This window comes from Chenopodium album, chromosome 6 (assembly GCF_948465745.1).
Source record: "Chenopodium album chromosome 6, dcCheAlbu1.1, whole genome shotgun sequence".
Taxonomy (NCBI): domain Eukaryota; kingdom Viridiplantae; phylum Streptophyta; class Magnoliopsida; order Caryophyllales; family Amaranthaceae; genus Chenopodium; species Chenopodium album.
The window spans coordinates 73,150,752-73,168,521 of record NC_137839.1 but is presented as its reverse complement, the minus strand read 5'-3'; the positions used below and the strand labels follow the sequence as shown (position 1 = coordinate 73,168,521).

The following is a 17,770-nucleotide window of genomic DNA, read 5'->3' as shown; positions in this document are numbered from 1 at the left end:
GCTCAACTGATGTTCGTTAACCTCGAGTCAAGCATGAGTTGCTGTATTAGATTTTCCATATTCTCCTCTTACCATCTAGGGAGTGATTCGTCTTTGCTTGATATTTGTCTCTCTTTTGATGGGGCTTAGAATCTTTCAAATCACGTTGGATTATTTCATATCCCACTTTTTATTATATTGAAATCAATTAAATTGCCTAAAATTATATGACGGTTAAAGTAAAGAGAAAATATTATAAATAAGAAGTGCACTATAAAAGTATGACAAGTATGTCCAGGTTTAAATTTGCTTTTTGCATTGATATTTGTTGACATAATTTCAAAGTTCATTTAGATATCTTGATGCTAAAAGTAATACGTAATAATTGTTAATTCAATAGGTTTGTGTAACATCAACCTCAAAGTACATAATAATGCAAAGTATATGGAAGAAATCTTGTACGGAGTACTACGTAATTAAATCATCATTAAACCGTTTTTATTTTATTTTTTTAAATAATGACAATAGTATGAAACAAAGAGAGTACGCAATTAAAAAAAAACACGGTGCATTTAGAGAACATGAAGAAATCTTAAAAGTGTGCAGCTAAAAATAGTTTTTCCAACTTCCGAATACTTCTTATTTTAGTGTGGTAGTTCACCTGAAATATTTATGGAAGAAGACTTGTTGGAATTTTTAGCCTATCATTATTAATGTCCATGCTACCATAATGCATAGATTTTCATGAATTCGACTTGTCTATTTTCACCTGCCTAATCCACAAATGACACAATTTCCTTACAAATGTACTCCAAAAAACATTTTAAAACTTGGTTTTTATTTGTTTTAATTTCTCTAATTTATAAGTGTACTTTAAAAATATTTTTATCTTTGTTTTTCTTCAATATTTTAACGTTGCCGACACACGTAATTAAATTTTTTGTACTCTAGCTTTGTTTATATATAATTGTACAATGGGATATGATTAATTTGGGTTTTGACAAAAAAATTTGTGGGTTTAGACTTATTTTTAATAGTTATCAACTCTAATCGGAATGTAAGCGTATTTTGGGTATCAAGATGTCCTAAGCTTGAGGTCTAATGTCTAGACGTATGTGCTAAGCTCCTAAGTAAAAGTCTAACTATGTCTAATTATCTAATATAATTTATTAGGGTGTATAAACCGAGATAAATTAAACTTACTTGCACGTTAGTTGAATGATAAAGTCATAATATTAATTTAAAAATTAACTTAATTGAGTGAGGTAGACTCTTAGGGCCTGTTCCGATTGACTGAACTGAGCTGAACTGAACTGAGCTGAACTAAACTGAACTGAACTGAACTGAACTTATTAATTAGTGATTTCTAACTACGGATTAATGATCTTTGATTATTTATTGATTATTTATTACTATACATATGTGTATATATACAAATGTACATATTAATAATAATTTTGATTATTATTATTATTATTATTTATTGATTATTTTTAGTATTATTATTATTATTTATTGATGATTATTATTATTATTATTATTTATTACTTATTGATTATTATTATTATTATTGTTGTTGTTGTTGTTGTTGTTGTTGTTGTTGTTGTTGTTGTTGTTGTTGTTGTTGTTGTTGTTGTTGTTGTTGTTGTTAATATTATTATTATTATTATTATTATTATTATTATTATTATTATTATTATTATTATTTGGCTTTATATCATTAGCAATATCATTAGACGTAAATTAAGAGCTGAGCTGAACTGAACTGAACTGAATTTCAACGGAAGAGAACAGGCCCTTAGTCTCTAAATGACCAAGTTGAACCATCCTTAACCTGTTGACAATGCAATTGATGGAGACATTTTTTTTAGTTAAGTTAATGTACTTCCTCTGTCTCATAATACATGACTTAGTCAAACATTGTACACGTGCCAACGCACTAGTTTGACTCTATTTTTATATAATTATATATTAATGAAGATTATTTTTGAAATTATATTATGAAATTTTATATTAAAACCTATCTAACAACATGTTTTATGATAAAATATATTTTTATTATGTTAGTAAAAAATTATGGTCAAACCTAATGCATAAATAGTGAAAAAAAAAAGTCCACGTCTTATGTATTATGGGATGGAGGGAGTATGAGTTTCAAAGAATAGTAAAAAATAATCCAAATAAAGAAAAATGTTGTCATCAAAATAAAAAAACTTGTATAGCTTATTACAAACATATAAAAATGCTTACTTTCTGAAGTAATATCCAATAATGCGTTATCTTTTTACTTTGGTTATTGAATTGTTTTAATGTAATACCCTTCCTCCTTATTTCAATCATGTAAATCCTTAAAATCAATAAACATAACAAATTATCAGACAAAAATAAAATTTATTGCTAGGTAACCTAAGAAAACAAGGTAAAGAAGAAACAATAAGTGAGAAAAACACACATTGACTATCACAAATTCACTACAAATTTAAAGATATTTCCATAAACAAGCATACAAACAAAAATGTATAGACAAAATTAATTTGGAGAATAAAATAAAAGTTGCTAGGTAACCTAAGAAAACTAATTTCATTATTAAGGCCGAAAAGTAGGGAATTTAACATGTATGTATATGCTCGTTGCTCCACTTTTTATCTGCCTTACCTACCAATCTTTCTCTCTCCTCAACACTTACGTACACATAAATATTACTACTATTTCATTTTAATAAGCGTTTGAAACTTTGCATAATTCTCTTCTATACTATTTCATCACACAAAAAATTTAGTTGAATATATATACAAGATATTTATCTTGATTAATCAAGATATATTTTTTTATGATTAGTATAATATGAGCAAGATTAAAGGTATTATTACCTTTGTTCTTAGGCTTATAGCTTTGGCATGTACTATTGTTGCAACTATTGTTATGGGCACAGCCCATGATTCTGCTTCTGTGTTAGGGATCAAATTCGACGCTAAATTCACAAATTCTCCGTCTTTCAAGTAAGTCATCATAGTATCGTTATTTGATATATACTCTCTTTGTTTGGGATTAATAGTTATGATTTGTGACGTTGAATTAATTTGAATTTGTTGAAAACGCGGGTGTGAAAATGTAGGTACTTTGTGATTGCGTATGCAGTAGTAAGCTTTTATTCTCTGGTGGTTCTTTTGCTGCCTTTCAAGAACTTGCTATGGCGCCTTATTCTGGTTTTAGACATGGTAAATTCCGGCCTCTTTCTCTGTTTCTCTCTGTTTTGGTCAAATTGCTCTGTTTTCTTGTTATTTTCAATAAACCAGTTAAAAAACAATCAAGCAAAAATTTATTTATCTTAATTATTATTAGTATAGAAAAGAAATTTATTTATCTTAATTATTACGTATTGATATAGAAAAGAGGATACCCTAAGGGATAATGTCTTGCAAGAAAGTTATTGATGATTAAAAACCATTTTCAAATGAGTCAAATCATTAATTTTTTTTTTATTATTCGGAGTAATTATGTAAGAGGTATAATAATTGAGTGATTAGTCAACAGTGAAACTGTACACAATAATGGAGAAGAGAAATCGCTCTTAAATAAAAGGGTCTTTTAATCTTGTACTCGTATTTGTGTTCTGAACAATCCTCTCGTTTTTTGTAAAAAAAAAAAATAGTCCATAAAACAATCCTCTCGTTAGAGGCTTTCATTAAGGTTTTTTTTTTTTCATTAAGTTGGAATTAAAAGTCTTTTATAGTCTTTTAACGTGCTTAACAAAAGAAGTCTTACCACTTGAATGATGAAGGGAGTCCCAATTTATTTTCATGATAAACAATAAAACAAAAATTGTTTATCTAGTGACATTTCGGAAAATAAATCAACAAATATCATAGTTAGCGTGATATTTTCATAAATAAATCAACATTAGTGGGACCCACATTTAATAAAATGGGTTGTTTGGTTACACAAAGAAAATGGGGGAAGTGGAAAATCATGGGAATTTGAAAATGCATGAGTTGTTTGGTTGACAATAAAAAGTGTAAATGAGGGAATTGCAAATTCATGGGAATTGTGACTTCCCACAAAACATGGGAAGTTAATTACCTAACCCCCCCTAGGTAAGTTAAACTTCCTATGATTTGCAACTTACCTCATGCCAACCAAACATCTTTATACAATTCTCATGATTTTAATGTAGGAATTTAATTCCCATGAAATACAAATTCCTATGGGAAGTAATCCCATAGCAACCAAACGACACCAAAGTTGTTAACTTATTTATAGAAATGCCACTAGAAATTTTTTTTTTTTATTTTTTTATTTATCATGGAGATAAACTTGTATTTTCTCGTTGATGAGTTCCTCGTGGGTCATATAACTACTATACCGTCCACACACATAGCCTACCTTAGCGGCTTAGCTTATAGGAGTATTTTTGTTGGTGCGAAACGATGTCATTAACTAATTTACGGGCACAAAACGTGCAGGTAGTGACGCTACTTTTGACTTCAGCAGCATCGGCAGCATTGGCAATAGCATACGTAGGAAAGAAAGGGAATAGTCATGCAGGATGGCTAGCGATATGCGGGCAAGTCCCTAAATTTTGTGATCAGACCAGCGCTGCCCTCGCCGTTGGCTTCGTTGCTGCAATCATCTATTTTGTGCTCCTTCTCTACTCCCTTCATGCTGTTCTTAGTCCTCTATTTCCTGCTTCCACCTGATTTTTCTAGCTAGCTACAATTTATTAGTTAATGTAATGTATGTATACCATCAAATTTAGTGAGTTATTATTATTATTCCCATTTCCCATACTTTCATGTAATTTTCGCTATATACTCTCTATCATTTTCACTATGACTTAGATATGTGTACACTTTTTTTTTTTCTTTGATTTTTCGGGCTAGAGTGCTTTTTCACTCCCCCTCACATGGACCTACTCTTGGCCCAGTATACTTTAAGCCATTTAAGGTCCCATATTGTGAGTCTGGCTCTGATACCATGTTAGAGGATCAACTCAACCAAAAGCTTAAGCTGATGGTTGAGACCTAGAAATATGTTTTATACTCTATCATTAACGATGTCTTAATTTATAAATAAAAATCTTACAAAAGCTTTAATATAGTACTCCGTAATATATATGAAAATAAAGATCAATTATATCATACAAAAACTTGAAATATTAATTTTAATTGTCGTCATAAAATGACATCTTAATTGACTATTAGTCTCACCATTGGAAGAAATAAATCCAGATAACTCAGATTATTTATTCATCTTATTTTTCAATTTGTGTCAAAATTTTAACAAATCAAAATGCAAAATGTGTTTGTGTTAGTGTTTTTTTATTTTTTATTTTTTATTTTTTGAGGTTAAAGGAAATATCACAAGTTTTTTGTTTTCCTTAAGGCAGTGTTTTATATTGGCAGATGATTGGGCATGGGGGCAAATGCATGTTAGAGATGCAATCTCTATTGTTTAACCACCCATGATAGTTACAAGCACAATTTATACTTTTGTAATCATCAGACCACCACCAAACTCCATCTGTATTTTGGTTTGGGCTTTGCTAAATTCTTATCCAATTTAAATTTTACGGAGTAGTTCAAAATTTCTGAATAGCTTCTACGGTTCTACTTTGTCCATTTGTCGGAAGTCAAATAATCCGTCAATTAAACCCGCCTAGATTTGACAACTCTGACCCAAAATCCGAAATCTACCCATACCTGACCCGACTTGATTATATCTTTATACCAGATTCGACAATCGATATGACCCAATTCAAAGTTGACCCGAATAACTTGACCCGAACAAACCTGATACTCGAAATATCCCAAACTAAAATTACCTAATATCTAAAATAAAATGTCCGGCTCCGTTAATGACTTAAATTGTTTCATCCCCAACCGTAACTTAACTCACAAACCAAATAAAATTATTGATTTGAGCTTGATTCACAAAATCGACACAAAAATGAACAAACAATCTAATTCTGATCTGTGACGAACATACTTGACCTTAAATTGACCCAATTTGAATTCAACCTGATACTTGACCCGAAATATACATAAAACTCGAATAATCCGCCCCAACCCAAATGTTAGGGCCTGTTCTCTTCCGTTGAAATTCAGTTCACTTCAGTTCAGTTCAGTTCAACTCTTAATTTACGTCTAATGATATTGCTAATGATATAAAGCCAAATTTCATTCTTTTAAGCTCTTATTACAACGACAACAACAACAACACCAACAACAACAACAACAACAACAACAATAATAATAATAATAATAATATTAACAATAATAATAATAATAATAATAATAATAAATAAGTAATAAATAATAATAATAATCATCAATAAATAATAATAATAATAACAATAATAATTGAAATAATAATACTAATAATAATAATCAATAAATAATAATAATAATCATCAATAAATAATAATAATAATAACAACAACAACAATAATAATAATAATAATACTAATAATAATAATCAATAAATAATAATAATAATAATCATCAATGATTAGTAATAATAATAATAATAATAATAATATTATTATTATTATTATTATTATTATTAATAATATGTACATTTGTATATAGACATATGTATAATAATAAATAATCAATAAATAATCAAAGATCACTAACCTGTAGTTAAAAATCACTAATTAACAAGTTCAGTTCAGTTCAGTTCAGCTCAGTTCAATTCAGTTCAGCTCATTTCAATTCAGTTCAGCTCAGTTTAGTTAATCAGAACAAACCCTTAGTTAATCTGAAATGACTCGAATAAAATTGACCCGACCTAGACGAAGACCACAAAACAAGACAATACCGGAGCACATGAAAAAGAATGTTCTGTTTATCCACAAGACAAGTCCACATTAGCGACATGGATCAAATTATGGCCTCGAGTCCAAACTAATTGTTTCTTGACAAAAACAAACTGAAAATCCATACAAATCTGGGTTTGGAAATTTTTTCTCTTCTCTGAAGATGAGTAGTGTACCAATTACTGGAGCAATTCTAGCATCAACCCATTTGAATTTTCCTTCAACCCACATTTCTAAGTTGCAAAATCCCATTTATGGAAGAAGATCAAGAATTCGGATTCACTGTTCATCTTCATCTCCTGACTTTTCCTCAATTACTGGTATATTTCATTCATTATCTCTCTAATTTTAAGTGCTGTATTTTCATGGTTCAATTCCGTACTTTCTACCGTTCTAAAATTTCAACTTACTATGATTAATTCAATTTCCCCTTTAGTTCTTGTGTTTTGAAGTTGATTTGCTTAGCATTTATTTAAACTAGAGTTAGCAATGAGATGTGATAAATTTTCCATGAATGTTGTGTTTCTTTTATGCATTGTGAATTTGGGATGATTGTAAATTATATCAATGTGTGTGGGAATTTGCTATTTACAGACTAAAGATTAATGTTAATTCACTCTTCAATTTATCATTTGTACTAGTTTCACTTGGACTAAGGGCCTGTTCTCATAGACTGGGCTGAGCTGAGCTGAAAATAAACGTATGAGAACAGGCCCTAAAACATGAACTTCTTACCTTACACTTTCATTTTTCAATTGGACTAAGGCTGTAATTGCTGATTTGGTAGGTGATATTATATGATGGTTACAAGGAAAGTATCATGCTATGTCCATGGTATTACAATTCCGTCTCGTAGCGTGTGTTGTTCTTCATATGTTTCCATCTCCACTCAGTACAAACCCCTATATGGATAGGATGGAAAACAAGAAATATCATGGGGTGAAATGTGTATTCAAATTTATCACCTTGATAAACTTGATTGCAAATCAAGTGGTATTTATGTAAATTAGTAAACAAACAAAGTAAGCATGAGATTGTTTATGATAAAATCAACAAATTCATTATAATTGTGGAGCATACACTTGTTGATTTTGTTACCAAAATGTTATGCTGACTAGGTTTTTTTGTTGACTTATTTACAACATTTCCACTTGATTTGCAATTTTCGCTTACCATGGTGATATTGGACTTACTTGGGGTGACATAGCTTTACCATGCGCATGGCATTGGCATTTGACTTTCCTAATTTTGACCATCATATATGTAGAGAACATGTGTATTTGAGGAAGGAACAGGAAAAAATTATGAATTTGAGGCAAGAAACTACTGGAAAGGAAACAACTTGTATATAATCTTCAAGCAAAATGAAGAATAGAAGATATTAGTAGTTTAAATATTACAAGCTCAATTTTGTGTCATGCAAATATTTATATGATTTGACTTATGAATAAAATCAATTATAGTATAACCTCTACGAACGAGTGAGGAAGATGGCAATCTTTAGAAATAGAAACCCTCTTAAACCCATTGTTGCACCAAGGAATTTGCAATAAGCTGTGATATAATGGTGATTGCTGTTTATGCATGTTTTTTTCTTGCCACTAATGCAGTCGACCTTGTCTGTGGCTCTCACCATGGGTTCTCCCTTCTATTTTTACCATCTTTTTCACAAAGTTTTGTTTGAAGAATTTTTTTGTGAAATAAAGTGAATGTTTTAGCTTTTTCCAATTAAAATTGACAAAATATTGTCTCTATTGAACAGAGAATTTTAAGGACGCTATTTCTCTCACAGGTGGTGCATTGGATTTTCAGAAGGCAACTACATCTCTTTCTTCTGAGCAATTATCTTCCCCAAAGAAGATAACACTTGTCAGGCATGGCCTTAGCTCATGGAATGCTGAAAGTAGAGTTCAGGTTTGTTGCTTCTCGTCCAAGGCATTTTTTAAATTTGGTTCTATTACGTCTTAACTATCTTACAAGCTGCTATAACAGTCTTATCTTTGTCTTGAGCAGTAATCATATTGTCTTTACCTTGTTAGTTTTGAACTCTTGTGCATGAAGTTATCAGCAAAGCACCTCTTCTGGGCAATATTAAGCTCTGTAGTTTTGTGCTTTTGTCTAAGTGGAGTAGTGGAGAGAGTGAGAAAGAGAGTTCCTTAAATCCCAGTTTCTCAATTAGAGTGTAGGGGTAGGCGATAGAATATGGAACATGATGCAGCAGCCTTCCTAAGCAGCCAAGCTCATTATCTGTTATTACTTTCTATATTGGGATGTTTTAGCATAACCAAAATATATTATAGCCAAAAGATTATTTAAGTTTTTCATCTTGCATTTATTACTCAAATATTTTGCAAGTATGCCTTGAGTTTCTTAAAACTTTGCTTTATATAAGTGAAAACCTATGCAGCCTTCAATGTTAGGATGTGGATAAATCATATGTTGAGAATCTTGAGATTCAAGAAAATAATCACCTATGCATATAATGAAGTTGTTGGTTGAATAATTTTGATGTTTACCAATAGTGTTATATCTGAAGATTGATCCAGTTTTGATACACCAGGGAAGTTCGGACTTGTCTGTTCTGACAGATGAGGGAGCAAAGCAGGCGGAGAGATGTAGGAAGGCGTTAGCAAATATACATTTTGATAAATGCTTCGCAAGTCCAATATCTCGTGCTAAGGTTTGAGACTTATGAGTTGTTTTAGTAGTTAATCTGAAACTTTAGGTAGTTCATAATTTAATGATTTCCATCTGTGTCAATTCATTGCAGTCTACTGCTGAAATACTATGGCAAGGGAGAAAAGAAGCACTTATTTTCTATGATTCTTTGAAGGAGGTTCATCTTTTTTTCTTGGAGGGCATGAAAAATGGTCAGTTCCTGTTGTTTAGTGATAAAATTTCGCTTATTATCTATAAATTAGATTTGAATTGGACTCATACTTTTCGTACAATTCTTGTGCTGGAGTTTAGTATGAGTACGGAAAATAATTAAATTCCTGTTAAAAGATTAAAACATCACAGAAAACACGAGAGCTAAGCATGCAGATTCATGTATTCGTTATTCAAATTTCTGTATGAGATTATGATATTTGCACCAAATATTTTGCGGACAAAAGAGAGAAATTGAATCATGTTCAGCATTTCGAGGCAGAGGATGCTAAACAGAGATATCCCAAGGAATATACAACCTGGAGGGAAGATCCTGTAAACTTCAATGTGAACGGCACCTATCCTATTAGGGATTTGTGGGTGACAACTGCTGAAACTTGGAGAGAAATCTTGTCAAACCCTGTAAGCACTTTCTTCTCTAATCATTGTGAACGTTGTGAGCTTGCAGACATCAAATCTATTTTATGATGTGTGGCAGTGCTTTCAACTTTGATGCGTTGATTTCTTCTGTTTATTAGGGGAAGAGCTTTTTGGTGGTCACTCACAAATCAATATTGAGGGCACTCGTCTGCACAGCTCTAGGGCTAGGCCCAGAAAGGTATGCTATGGCGATTCATGCGTGAGAAGCTTTTCTATTAATATATTCTGGCTGTGTCTTTAAAAGTTAATAACAGGCTGATTATTTCATGGTAATTTAGATTTCGCGCAATTGATGTGAACAATGGCGGAATTTGTGTACTGAATTTCAACAAAAGAGGAGAAGCTATGCTTCATTCTCTGAACATGACTGCCCACATGTACACTGATCTCACTTATATGCACTGAATTTTGTTACAACTTTCTGGAAGGGGAGATCACGAGACCACAGCTAAGTAATTAAACCGATTCTGTTCTAGCTTGAAAATTCTGATTCCATTCGATATCATACTTCTTGAAGTGTTTCTGGCAATTCATTGTAACTTATCGGTTTTTGGGATGTCAGTACTGGTATCAATCATTGTAAGTGACTGATAATGTTAACTGATACACTGATAAAGTTAACTGATACACCAGTGTATATAGCTTAAATGATTATATAATCTTCATGTTTACCTCTGGTTTCATTTGTCTATACCAATTGTATGCTTTTTGTTCAAGCTCCATCCTCGATCTAAACGGTTCCAAGCTTGCCATTATGGCCCTCATAAGAACTTATAAGTTGTATACTTGTACAGTATATGTATTTAGGTACATATCACATGAACTTAGGCCTTGTTTCGTCCAAAAACTTGCACCCATCATAGAAAATAGAACAAATTTCCATAGTTTAAGTGCTTGTCTAAAGCAAACTCACTACATTCATACTTCAAATCCGAGAACCTCATACAAGAGAGAAGATATTTAATTCAAATCTTGTGTCACCCCAAATATTGAAATATATAAGCAAAACATTAGGAAAACCATTGAGAGCCTCAACACCCCCCATTTTCGAATTCATAAATGTGTACTCTATATAAGGTAAAACTGTTTTAAATATTTTAAAAATTAGGTTACAGTTTTTACTTGGTCCCCTAAAAACCACTCTAAAAGCTAGCTCGAGTAATTAAATGATGTTTAGTGATAAAAAAAAAGTTTAAATGATATCATGATAATACATTTTGGACAATCCCTTTCAAATTTTCAATAGTATTTAGATAGACAATTATGAGTATATACTAGGGCTGAGCAAAACTACCCGAAAAACCGAAAACCCGAAAACCCGTTCCGTTACCGTTCCGAAAATTAGGGTACCCGATCCGATAACCATAACGGTTCGGGTGCCCGTTCCGATAATTTGTTATCGGGTATGGTTTTTGGGTATCATTTTAAAATTAACGGGTACCCGTTCCGTTCCGATAAGCAATTATTTTGTTTTTTTTCCTACTTAAATCTATCTTTTCAATATTTAAACTCTTACATTACTTCATAATCACTATAAATATCAATAATTAGTAATGTTATTAATAATTTGGTCAAGATCATGTGGTATTGTTGTTAATTAGTGTTGAAAAATATCATAATAACTAATTTTTTAAGTTTAATTATCACTATTGGATACTTTATAGGGTACCCGATAACCGTTCCGAAAATTCGGGTACCCGAAGTCCGGGAACCCGAACTTATCGGTTCGGGTTATGGATATCACTTTTAGTGATATTGGTTATCGGGTACCCGAACCGTTAGTACTAACGGTACATGTACCCGTCCCATGCTCACCCTTAGTATATACACCAAGCTAAGCTTGGTCTAGTGGAGAGGAGAGGAGAGGAGGATGAGATTTTCTTGCCTTTTCCCCACTCTCTCAAAATTATCTAGCCCGCTAACTTAAGTCAGATAGGATCCTTCATCTTACATTCTTACCTAAAAAAAAACATTTGCATCATCCCATCATTTGCATGACCAAATTCGTGACAATTATTAGTATAAAATCATAAGACACAAGGGCCTACATAGTAGAGAGAGAAAGGCTCGGCATAATCCTATGACACATATCATACATTAGCAAATAGCAATCATGTAGAAGAAGAAATCTTATTTTGGATCTCAATTATAAAATGACTTCATGTCATATTTTTTACAAGTACTTTCATGATTTCATCACCAGATTACGTTATTTGATTCGCTTAATTTTTAATTATTTTTTATTATACTTGACGCATAAGCCAACTTCATTGCCCAAAAAAGAAACCCTATGTCGATTTAATATATGGAGTACTAGTACAGTTTGTAAACATTCCTTAGACTTTTGTTTAAAAAACTAAAAATACTTATGAAGTGTTCGAATTAAAAAGCAATGAAGCTAAAGCTCATAAAATGATTCATATAGAGTCACAATTATTATGAATCTAGATCTATTCATGCATAATGAATGATTGATATTCTTTAAAAGCAATTAATTAAGTGTACTTAAGTTTATGGTTTATGCCTTTTGAAACCAAACAATTTAGAGAAATTATTGTCCGTGTAAAATTTTCTAATAATAATATTTGTATTATACAAAGAGGTGGATTTTCGAGAGAAGTTGTATTTATTTATTTATTTATTTTTTTGAAATGGAAGTTGTATAAATTTATTGAAATCTGCTATAAGAAATCAATGAAGAACAATATGAACTAGAGAGAGAAGAAATTAGAGAGAGAAAAAGAGGGGAGAGTATTCTCATTTAATTGAATTGAGAATTAAAAATAGCTACAACATGAATATTTATACTTAGCTATAATACTCTATGCTTAGCTTCTATTACAAGCAACAAAAACATAACAGAATTGCTGACTAAGCAAGAATCTTGTAACAAACTTAGCCTACGTGGCAAACATGCCATAAGCATGACTCTAGCAGAAATAATCAGCATCATCATATTCTGCAGTATCATCAACATCCCCCCGCAAGCTGGAATGGATTGAGTCTTCAGACATGAGCAGCTTGGAAGAAAGTTTAGAGTGCTGGGTTACTGACAGAGCTTTTGTCATGATATCTGCAAGTTGCTCTGCTGTAGGAAGATAAGTCAGTTGGATCAAGCCCTCAAGAACTTTATCCCTGGTGAAATGACAATCCAATTCAATGTGCTTAGTACGCTCATGAAAGACAGGATTTCTGCCAATGTGTATTGCACTTTGATTGTCACAATTGAGAGTTACAGGCAGCAAGTCTGTAATACCTAGATAAAAAAGTAGCCTGACAAGCCACGTAGTCTCTGATGCAGCTGCAGCCATGGCTCTATACTCAGCCTCACTTGAGCTCTTTGAGATTGTAGTCTGTTTCTTGGACTTCCAAGATACAGGGGAGTTTCCCAAAAGAAGAACATAGCCAGTCACAGATCTTCTTGTGGTTGGACAAGATGCCCAATCTGAATCAGAAAATGCCTGGAGAGTGAGCTTAGTAGAAGCTCTGAGCAGAATACCTTGCCCTAGAGTATGAGCAATATACCTAAGGACATGCTACAATGCTTTAACATGAGAAAGTCTGGGCTGCTGAAGAAATTGACTCAAAGTCTAGACTGAGTAAGCAATGTCAGGCCTGGTATTAGATAGAAAATTCAATTTTCCTACCAAAGATCTGTACAACTCTGGATCAGGATAGTATTCACCTTCAACATCCTGTAGTTTCACCCCAGTAGGAAGAGGTGTTTTAGCAAGCTTTGACACATCCATTTGACATTCACTAAGCAATTTTTTAGTGAATTTCTTCTGAGTTAGAAGAATCCCAGAAGATAGGTGTGTTACCTCAATTCCCAAAAAATAATTCAATACACCAAGATCTTTGATGCTGAATTGAGCATGTAAATGAGCTTTGAAGTATTCAATTTCAGCAGAATCTGATCCTGTAACAAGGATATCATCAACATAGACTGCTACTATTGTCAAAGCAGATGCACTCTTTTTCAAGAAGAGAGAATAATCATTCTTTGACTGAACATAACCCATGGCCAATAATTCAGCATTAAGCTTTGCAAACCATTGCCTAGAAGCCTGTTTTAGACCATACAATGACTTCTTTAATTTGCAGACCATATTGCTGGGATTAGCTAGCCCTTCTGGAGCTCTCATATAGACTTCTTCTGACAAATCACCATGGAGAAAGGCATTATTTATATCCAACTGATATACTGTCCAATGATTACTTGCTGCAACAGATAAAATACACCTTATTGTGGCCATTTTCACAACTGGAGAGAAGGTTTCCAAGTAATCAATACCATATTTCTGAGTGAATCCCTTAGCTACAAGCTTGGCCTTCAGTCTTTCAACTGACCCATCTGCTTTCAATTTCACCTTAAACACCCATTTACAGCCAATTGGTTTTTTACCTTTAGGTAAGGGTACCAAATCCCAAGTATTGTTAGACATCAAGGCATCTAGTTCCTTTTTCATTGCTGTAACCCAGTCTGGGTGTTGAGAAGCCTCTAAATAGCTGACAGGCTCAGAAACCTGTGCAACAGTATTAATCAAAGCTCTAGCAGCTGGAGGTATAATGCTGAACTGAACCAGATTGCACCAGTGTTCAGTTACATTGCTTGCCATACAAACAAAGTTGTTAAAGTGAGAAGGCCATTTTCTTGGTCTGGTAGATTGTCTAGCAGATATAGGGTTTGTGTTAGGGGTACGTGGATTTGTGTTTAAGGTTGGTGGATTTGTGTTTGAAGGTTGTACTGTAATTATTTCTGCATTTGAATGAGATTCAAGCTGTGTGACAGGAACAGGACAGGGTTCTGGAACAGTACAGGGATCTGGGATATGTGACTCTGGTTGAGGTTGTAAGTCAGGTTCTGGTTGTAGGATAAAAGGTTCAGGGATATCAAATGGGATGTCTAGCTGATAAGGTGTTTCTGTGGGTAGAAAAATAGGAATTTTAGATTGGTTTAAGGTTGAATCATAGTGGAAAGGAAGATGTTTCTCATAGAACACAACATCTCTTGAGATAATGATCTTGTTGTTTTCCAAATTCAGAACCCTGTATGCCTTTTGATCTGGAGGATATCCCATCATAACACAAGGACTTGCTCTTGAATCAAATTTTGTCCTATCATTCTTTAGAGTTGAAATGTAACACAATGAACCAAAAACTCTAAGGTGATCCAGTCTAGGCTTAGTGTTATACATCTTCTCATAAGGTGAACTGAAATCAACACTGCTCAAAGGCGACCTGTTGATTATGTGTGTTGCACACATCAAACATTCTCCTCAGAATCTGATAGGAACCCTTGACTGAAAGTATAAATCCCTTGCAGTCTCTAAGCTAACAAGTGTCTGTGCTTCCTTTCAACCACTCCATTTTGTTGTGGAGTATCAGGACAAGATTTCTGATGAATGATGCTCTTATCATTATATAAATGCAAGATTTCACCCTCACAGAGCTCTTTAGCATTATCAGTTCTAATGCATAAAACCTTAGCACCAAACTGATTTTCAATCAATAGTACAAGGTTATTTAAGATAAAGACAGCATCAGTTTTATTTTTCATCAAAAAAGTCCAAGTGTGCCTTGAGAAGTCATCAACAATAGTCAAAAAATAACTACAACCATCATGAGTCTTAGATTTGTATGGTCCCCAAGTATGAATATGAAGTAAATCAAAGCATTTAGTTAATCTAGACAAACTAGAATGAAAAGGAAGTCTAGTCTGCTTAGCTTTGTGACAGACTTGACAAACTATATCACAACCAACAGTGCTATTAAAAGCATTATTGACTAAATGCAACTTATTAAAAGGAAGATGCCCTAGCCTAAGATGCCAGAGCTTAGCTGCTTCATTATTAGCCAATGAAGAAGAACTTGGAACAGATAGAATAGTCTTCTGCTGCTTCAGAGGATCAGAATCATCAATTGAATACAAGCCAGAACTCAAACTACCAAGAACCAAGGAATGATTCATGGTTGGATCCTGAATTAAGCATTTATCATGAGTGAAAGTGATTTCACAGTTCAAATCCTTACACAGTTTGTAATTTGAAATTAAATTGAACTTGAAACCAGGCACATGCAACACATTCCTCAACTGTATGCCATTTTCAAAATTAACAGTTCCAATATGTTCAACTATTACTTTCTTTCCACCAGTAATAGTAATAGTGTTAGGAAATTTATCAAACACTTTATAATCACTGAACAGATCAATATTAGAGCAAATATGGTCAGTTGCTCCACTGTCAATAATCCAGCTAGAGTTTGAGCAAGTAAGTAAGCAAGTACCTGCCACAAAAGCTCCTGCAGATGGCTCTGGTGCAAGTGAACCTCCAGCTGAGCTTGCACAAATATCCTGAGATTGCATAGCCTTCATGATAGAAGTGTAATGATCCATAAACATAGTGACCTGAGCATCTGATTCAGCAGACACAACATCATCAATATCAGCATTCTGTGCCACTACAACAACTTTCTTGCCTTTGAATTTGCTGTTGTTGCCAAAGTTAGGAGGATATCCATGTTTCTTGAAACATTTATCAACAGTATGGCCTGGAATTTTGCAATATTCACAGAATACAGGATTAGCTTTCCTATTCTGATAATTTGCTGAACTCTGATATTGTGGCTTGTAATACTGTGGATATTTTCTTGAATCTGCAGCAAATGCCATGACCTTAGTGTTATCATTAACACATAATTCCTGCCGCTTCTCCTCCTGGATCAATAATCTGTAAGCAAGAGAAATAGGAGGAAGAGGCTGCATCATCAGAATATTAGATCTAGTGTTATTGTACTTATTGTTCAATTTCATCAACATTTGTACTAATCTCTCCTCCTGCTGTTGTTTGAGAAACTTCTGAGTTAAACCACAAGTACATCCACTGCAATTACAGGTAGGTAAGGGACTCATCTCACTTATCTGATCCCAAATTGCTTTGATCTGAGTAAAGAAATCAGCAATCAAAGTTTCAGCTCCTTGATGTAGATCTGTTAATTTCTGCTGCAGAGTAAAGAGTTGAGGACCAGAGGTTTGGGAATATCGTTCCTCCAGATCCTTCCAGATCTCTCTGGAAGTAATGAGATATAGAACACTTCGAGCAATAGAAGTATCCAAAGACCTCAAAATGTAAGAAATGATTATTGCATCCCATCTCTTCCATGCTGAATGAACAGAATCAGTAATAGCAGGTTGGGGAAGACTGCCATCAATGAAGCACAATTTGTTTTTAGCAGACAATGCAATGATCATATTGAGTTTCCACTCACCATAACCTTCACCAGAAAATTTCTCAGAAATCAAGGATTGACTAGTGTTATCAGAAGGATGAATGAAGTATGGACTGGTAGGATCCTGAGTAGGAGGAAGAAGACTTGCTGCCATTGAAGAAAATTTAAACAGCAACAATAAAATTGAACAAACTCTCAAGAATCAAACAGAAGTGATTCGTAGAAATTTGAACAATCAAACAACAATCAAAATGTAACAATCAGAGTAAATTGCGGAAGGTCGAAGAACAAGAACAAGCAGCATTTCAACAACAATTTTGGAATTCCAGAAGCTCTGATACCATATTGAAATCTGCTATAAGAAATCAATGAAGAACAATATGAACTAGAGAGAGAAGAAATTAGAGAGAGAAAAAGAGGGGAGAGTATTCTCAT

General features: G+C 33.1%; 2 protein-coding genes across 3 annotated transcripts; both read left to right on the top strand.

The window, feature by feature from the left end:
* Positions 1 to 2,674: 2,674 nt before the first annotated feature.
* LOC145635225 (CASP-like protein 1C2) lies at positions 2,675 to 4,876 on the top strand. The gene is made up of 3 exons (XM_081686514.1): positions 2,675 to 2,978; positions 3,095 to 3,197; positions 4,443 to 4,876. The coding sequence occupies exons 1-3, from the start codon at positions 2,824 to 2,826 to the stop codon at positions 4,674 to 4,676; spliced, it is 492 nt and encodes a 163-aa protein (XP_081542640.1). The 5' UTR covers positions 2,675 to 2,823; the 3' UTR covers positions 4,677 to 4,876.
* Positions 4,877 to 6,806: 1,930 nt separating this feature from the next.
* LOC145635223 (putative 2-carboxy-D-arabinitol-1-phosphatase) lies at positions 6,807 to 10,796 on the top strand. Of its 2 annotated transcripts, none has more exons than XM_081686513.1 (7): positions 6,807 to 7,116; positions 8,589 to 8,710; positions 9,357 to 9,476; positions 9,567 to 9,666; positions 9,948 to 10,087; positions 10,204 to 10,283; positions 10,384 to 10,796. In XM_081686513.1, the coding sequence occupies exons 1-7, from the start codon at positions 6,960 to 6,962 to the stop codon at positions 10,508 to 10,510; spliced, it is 846 nt and encodes a 281-aa protein (XP_081542639.1). In that variant the 5' UTR covers positions 6,807 to 6,959; the 3' UTR covers positions 10,511 to 10,796. The 2 variants fall into 2 exon arrangements, with proteins under 2 accessions (XP_081542639.1, XP_081542638.1); XM_081686512.1 differs by having other exon boundaries at positions 6,808 to 7,116; positions 8,559 to 8,710.
* The last annotated feature ends 6,974 nt before the right edge of the window (positions 10,797 to 17,770 follow it).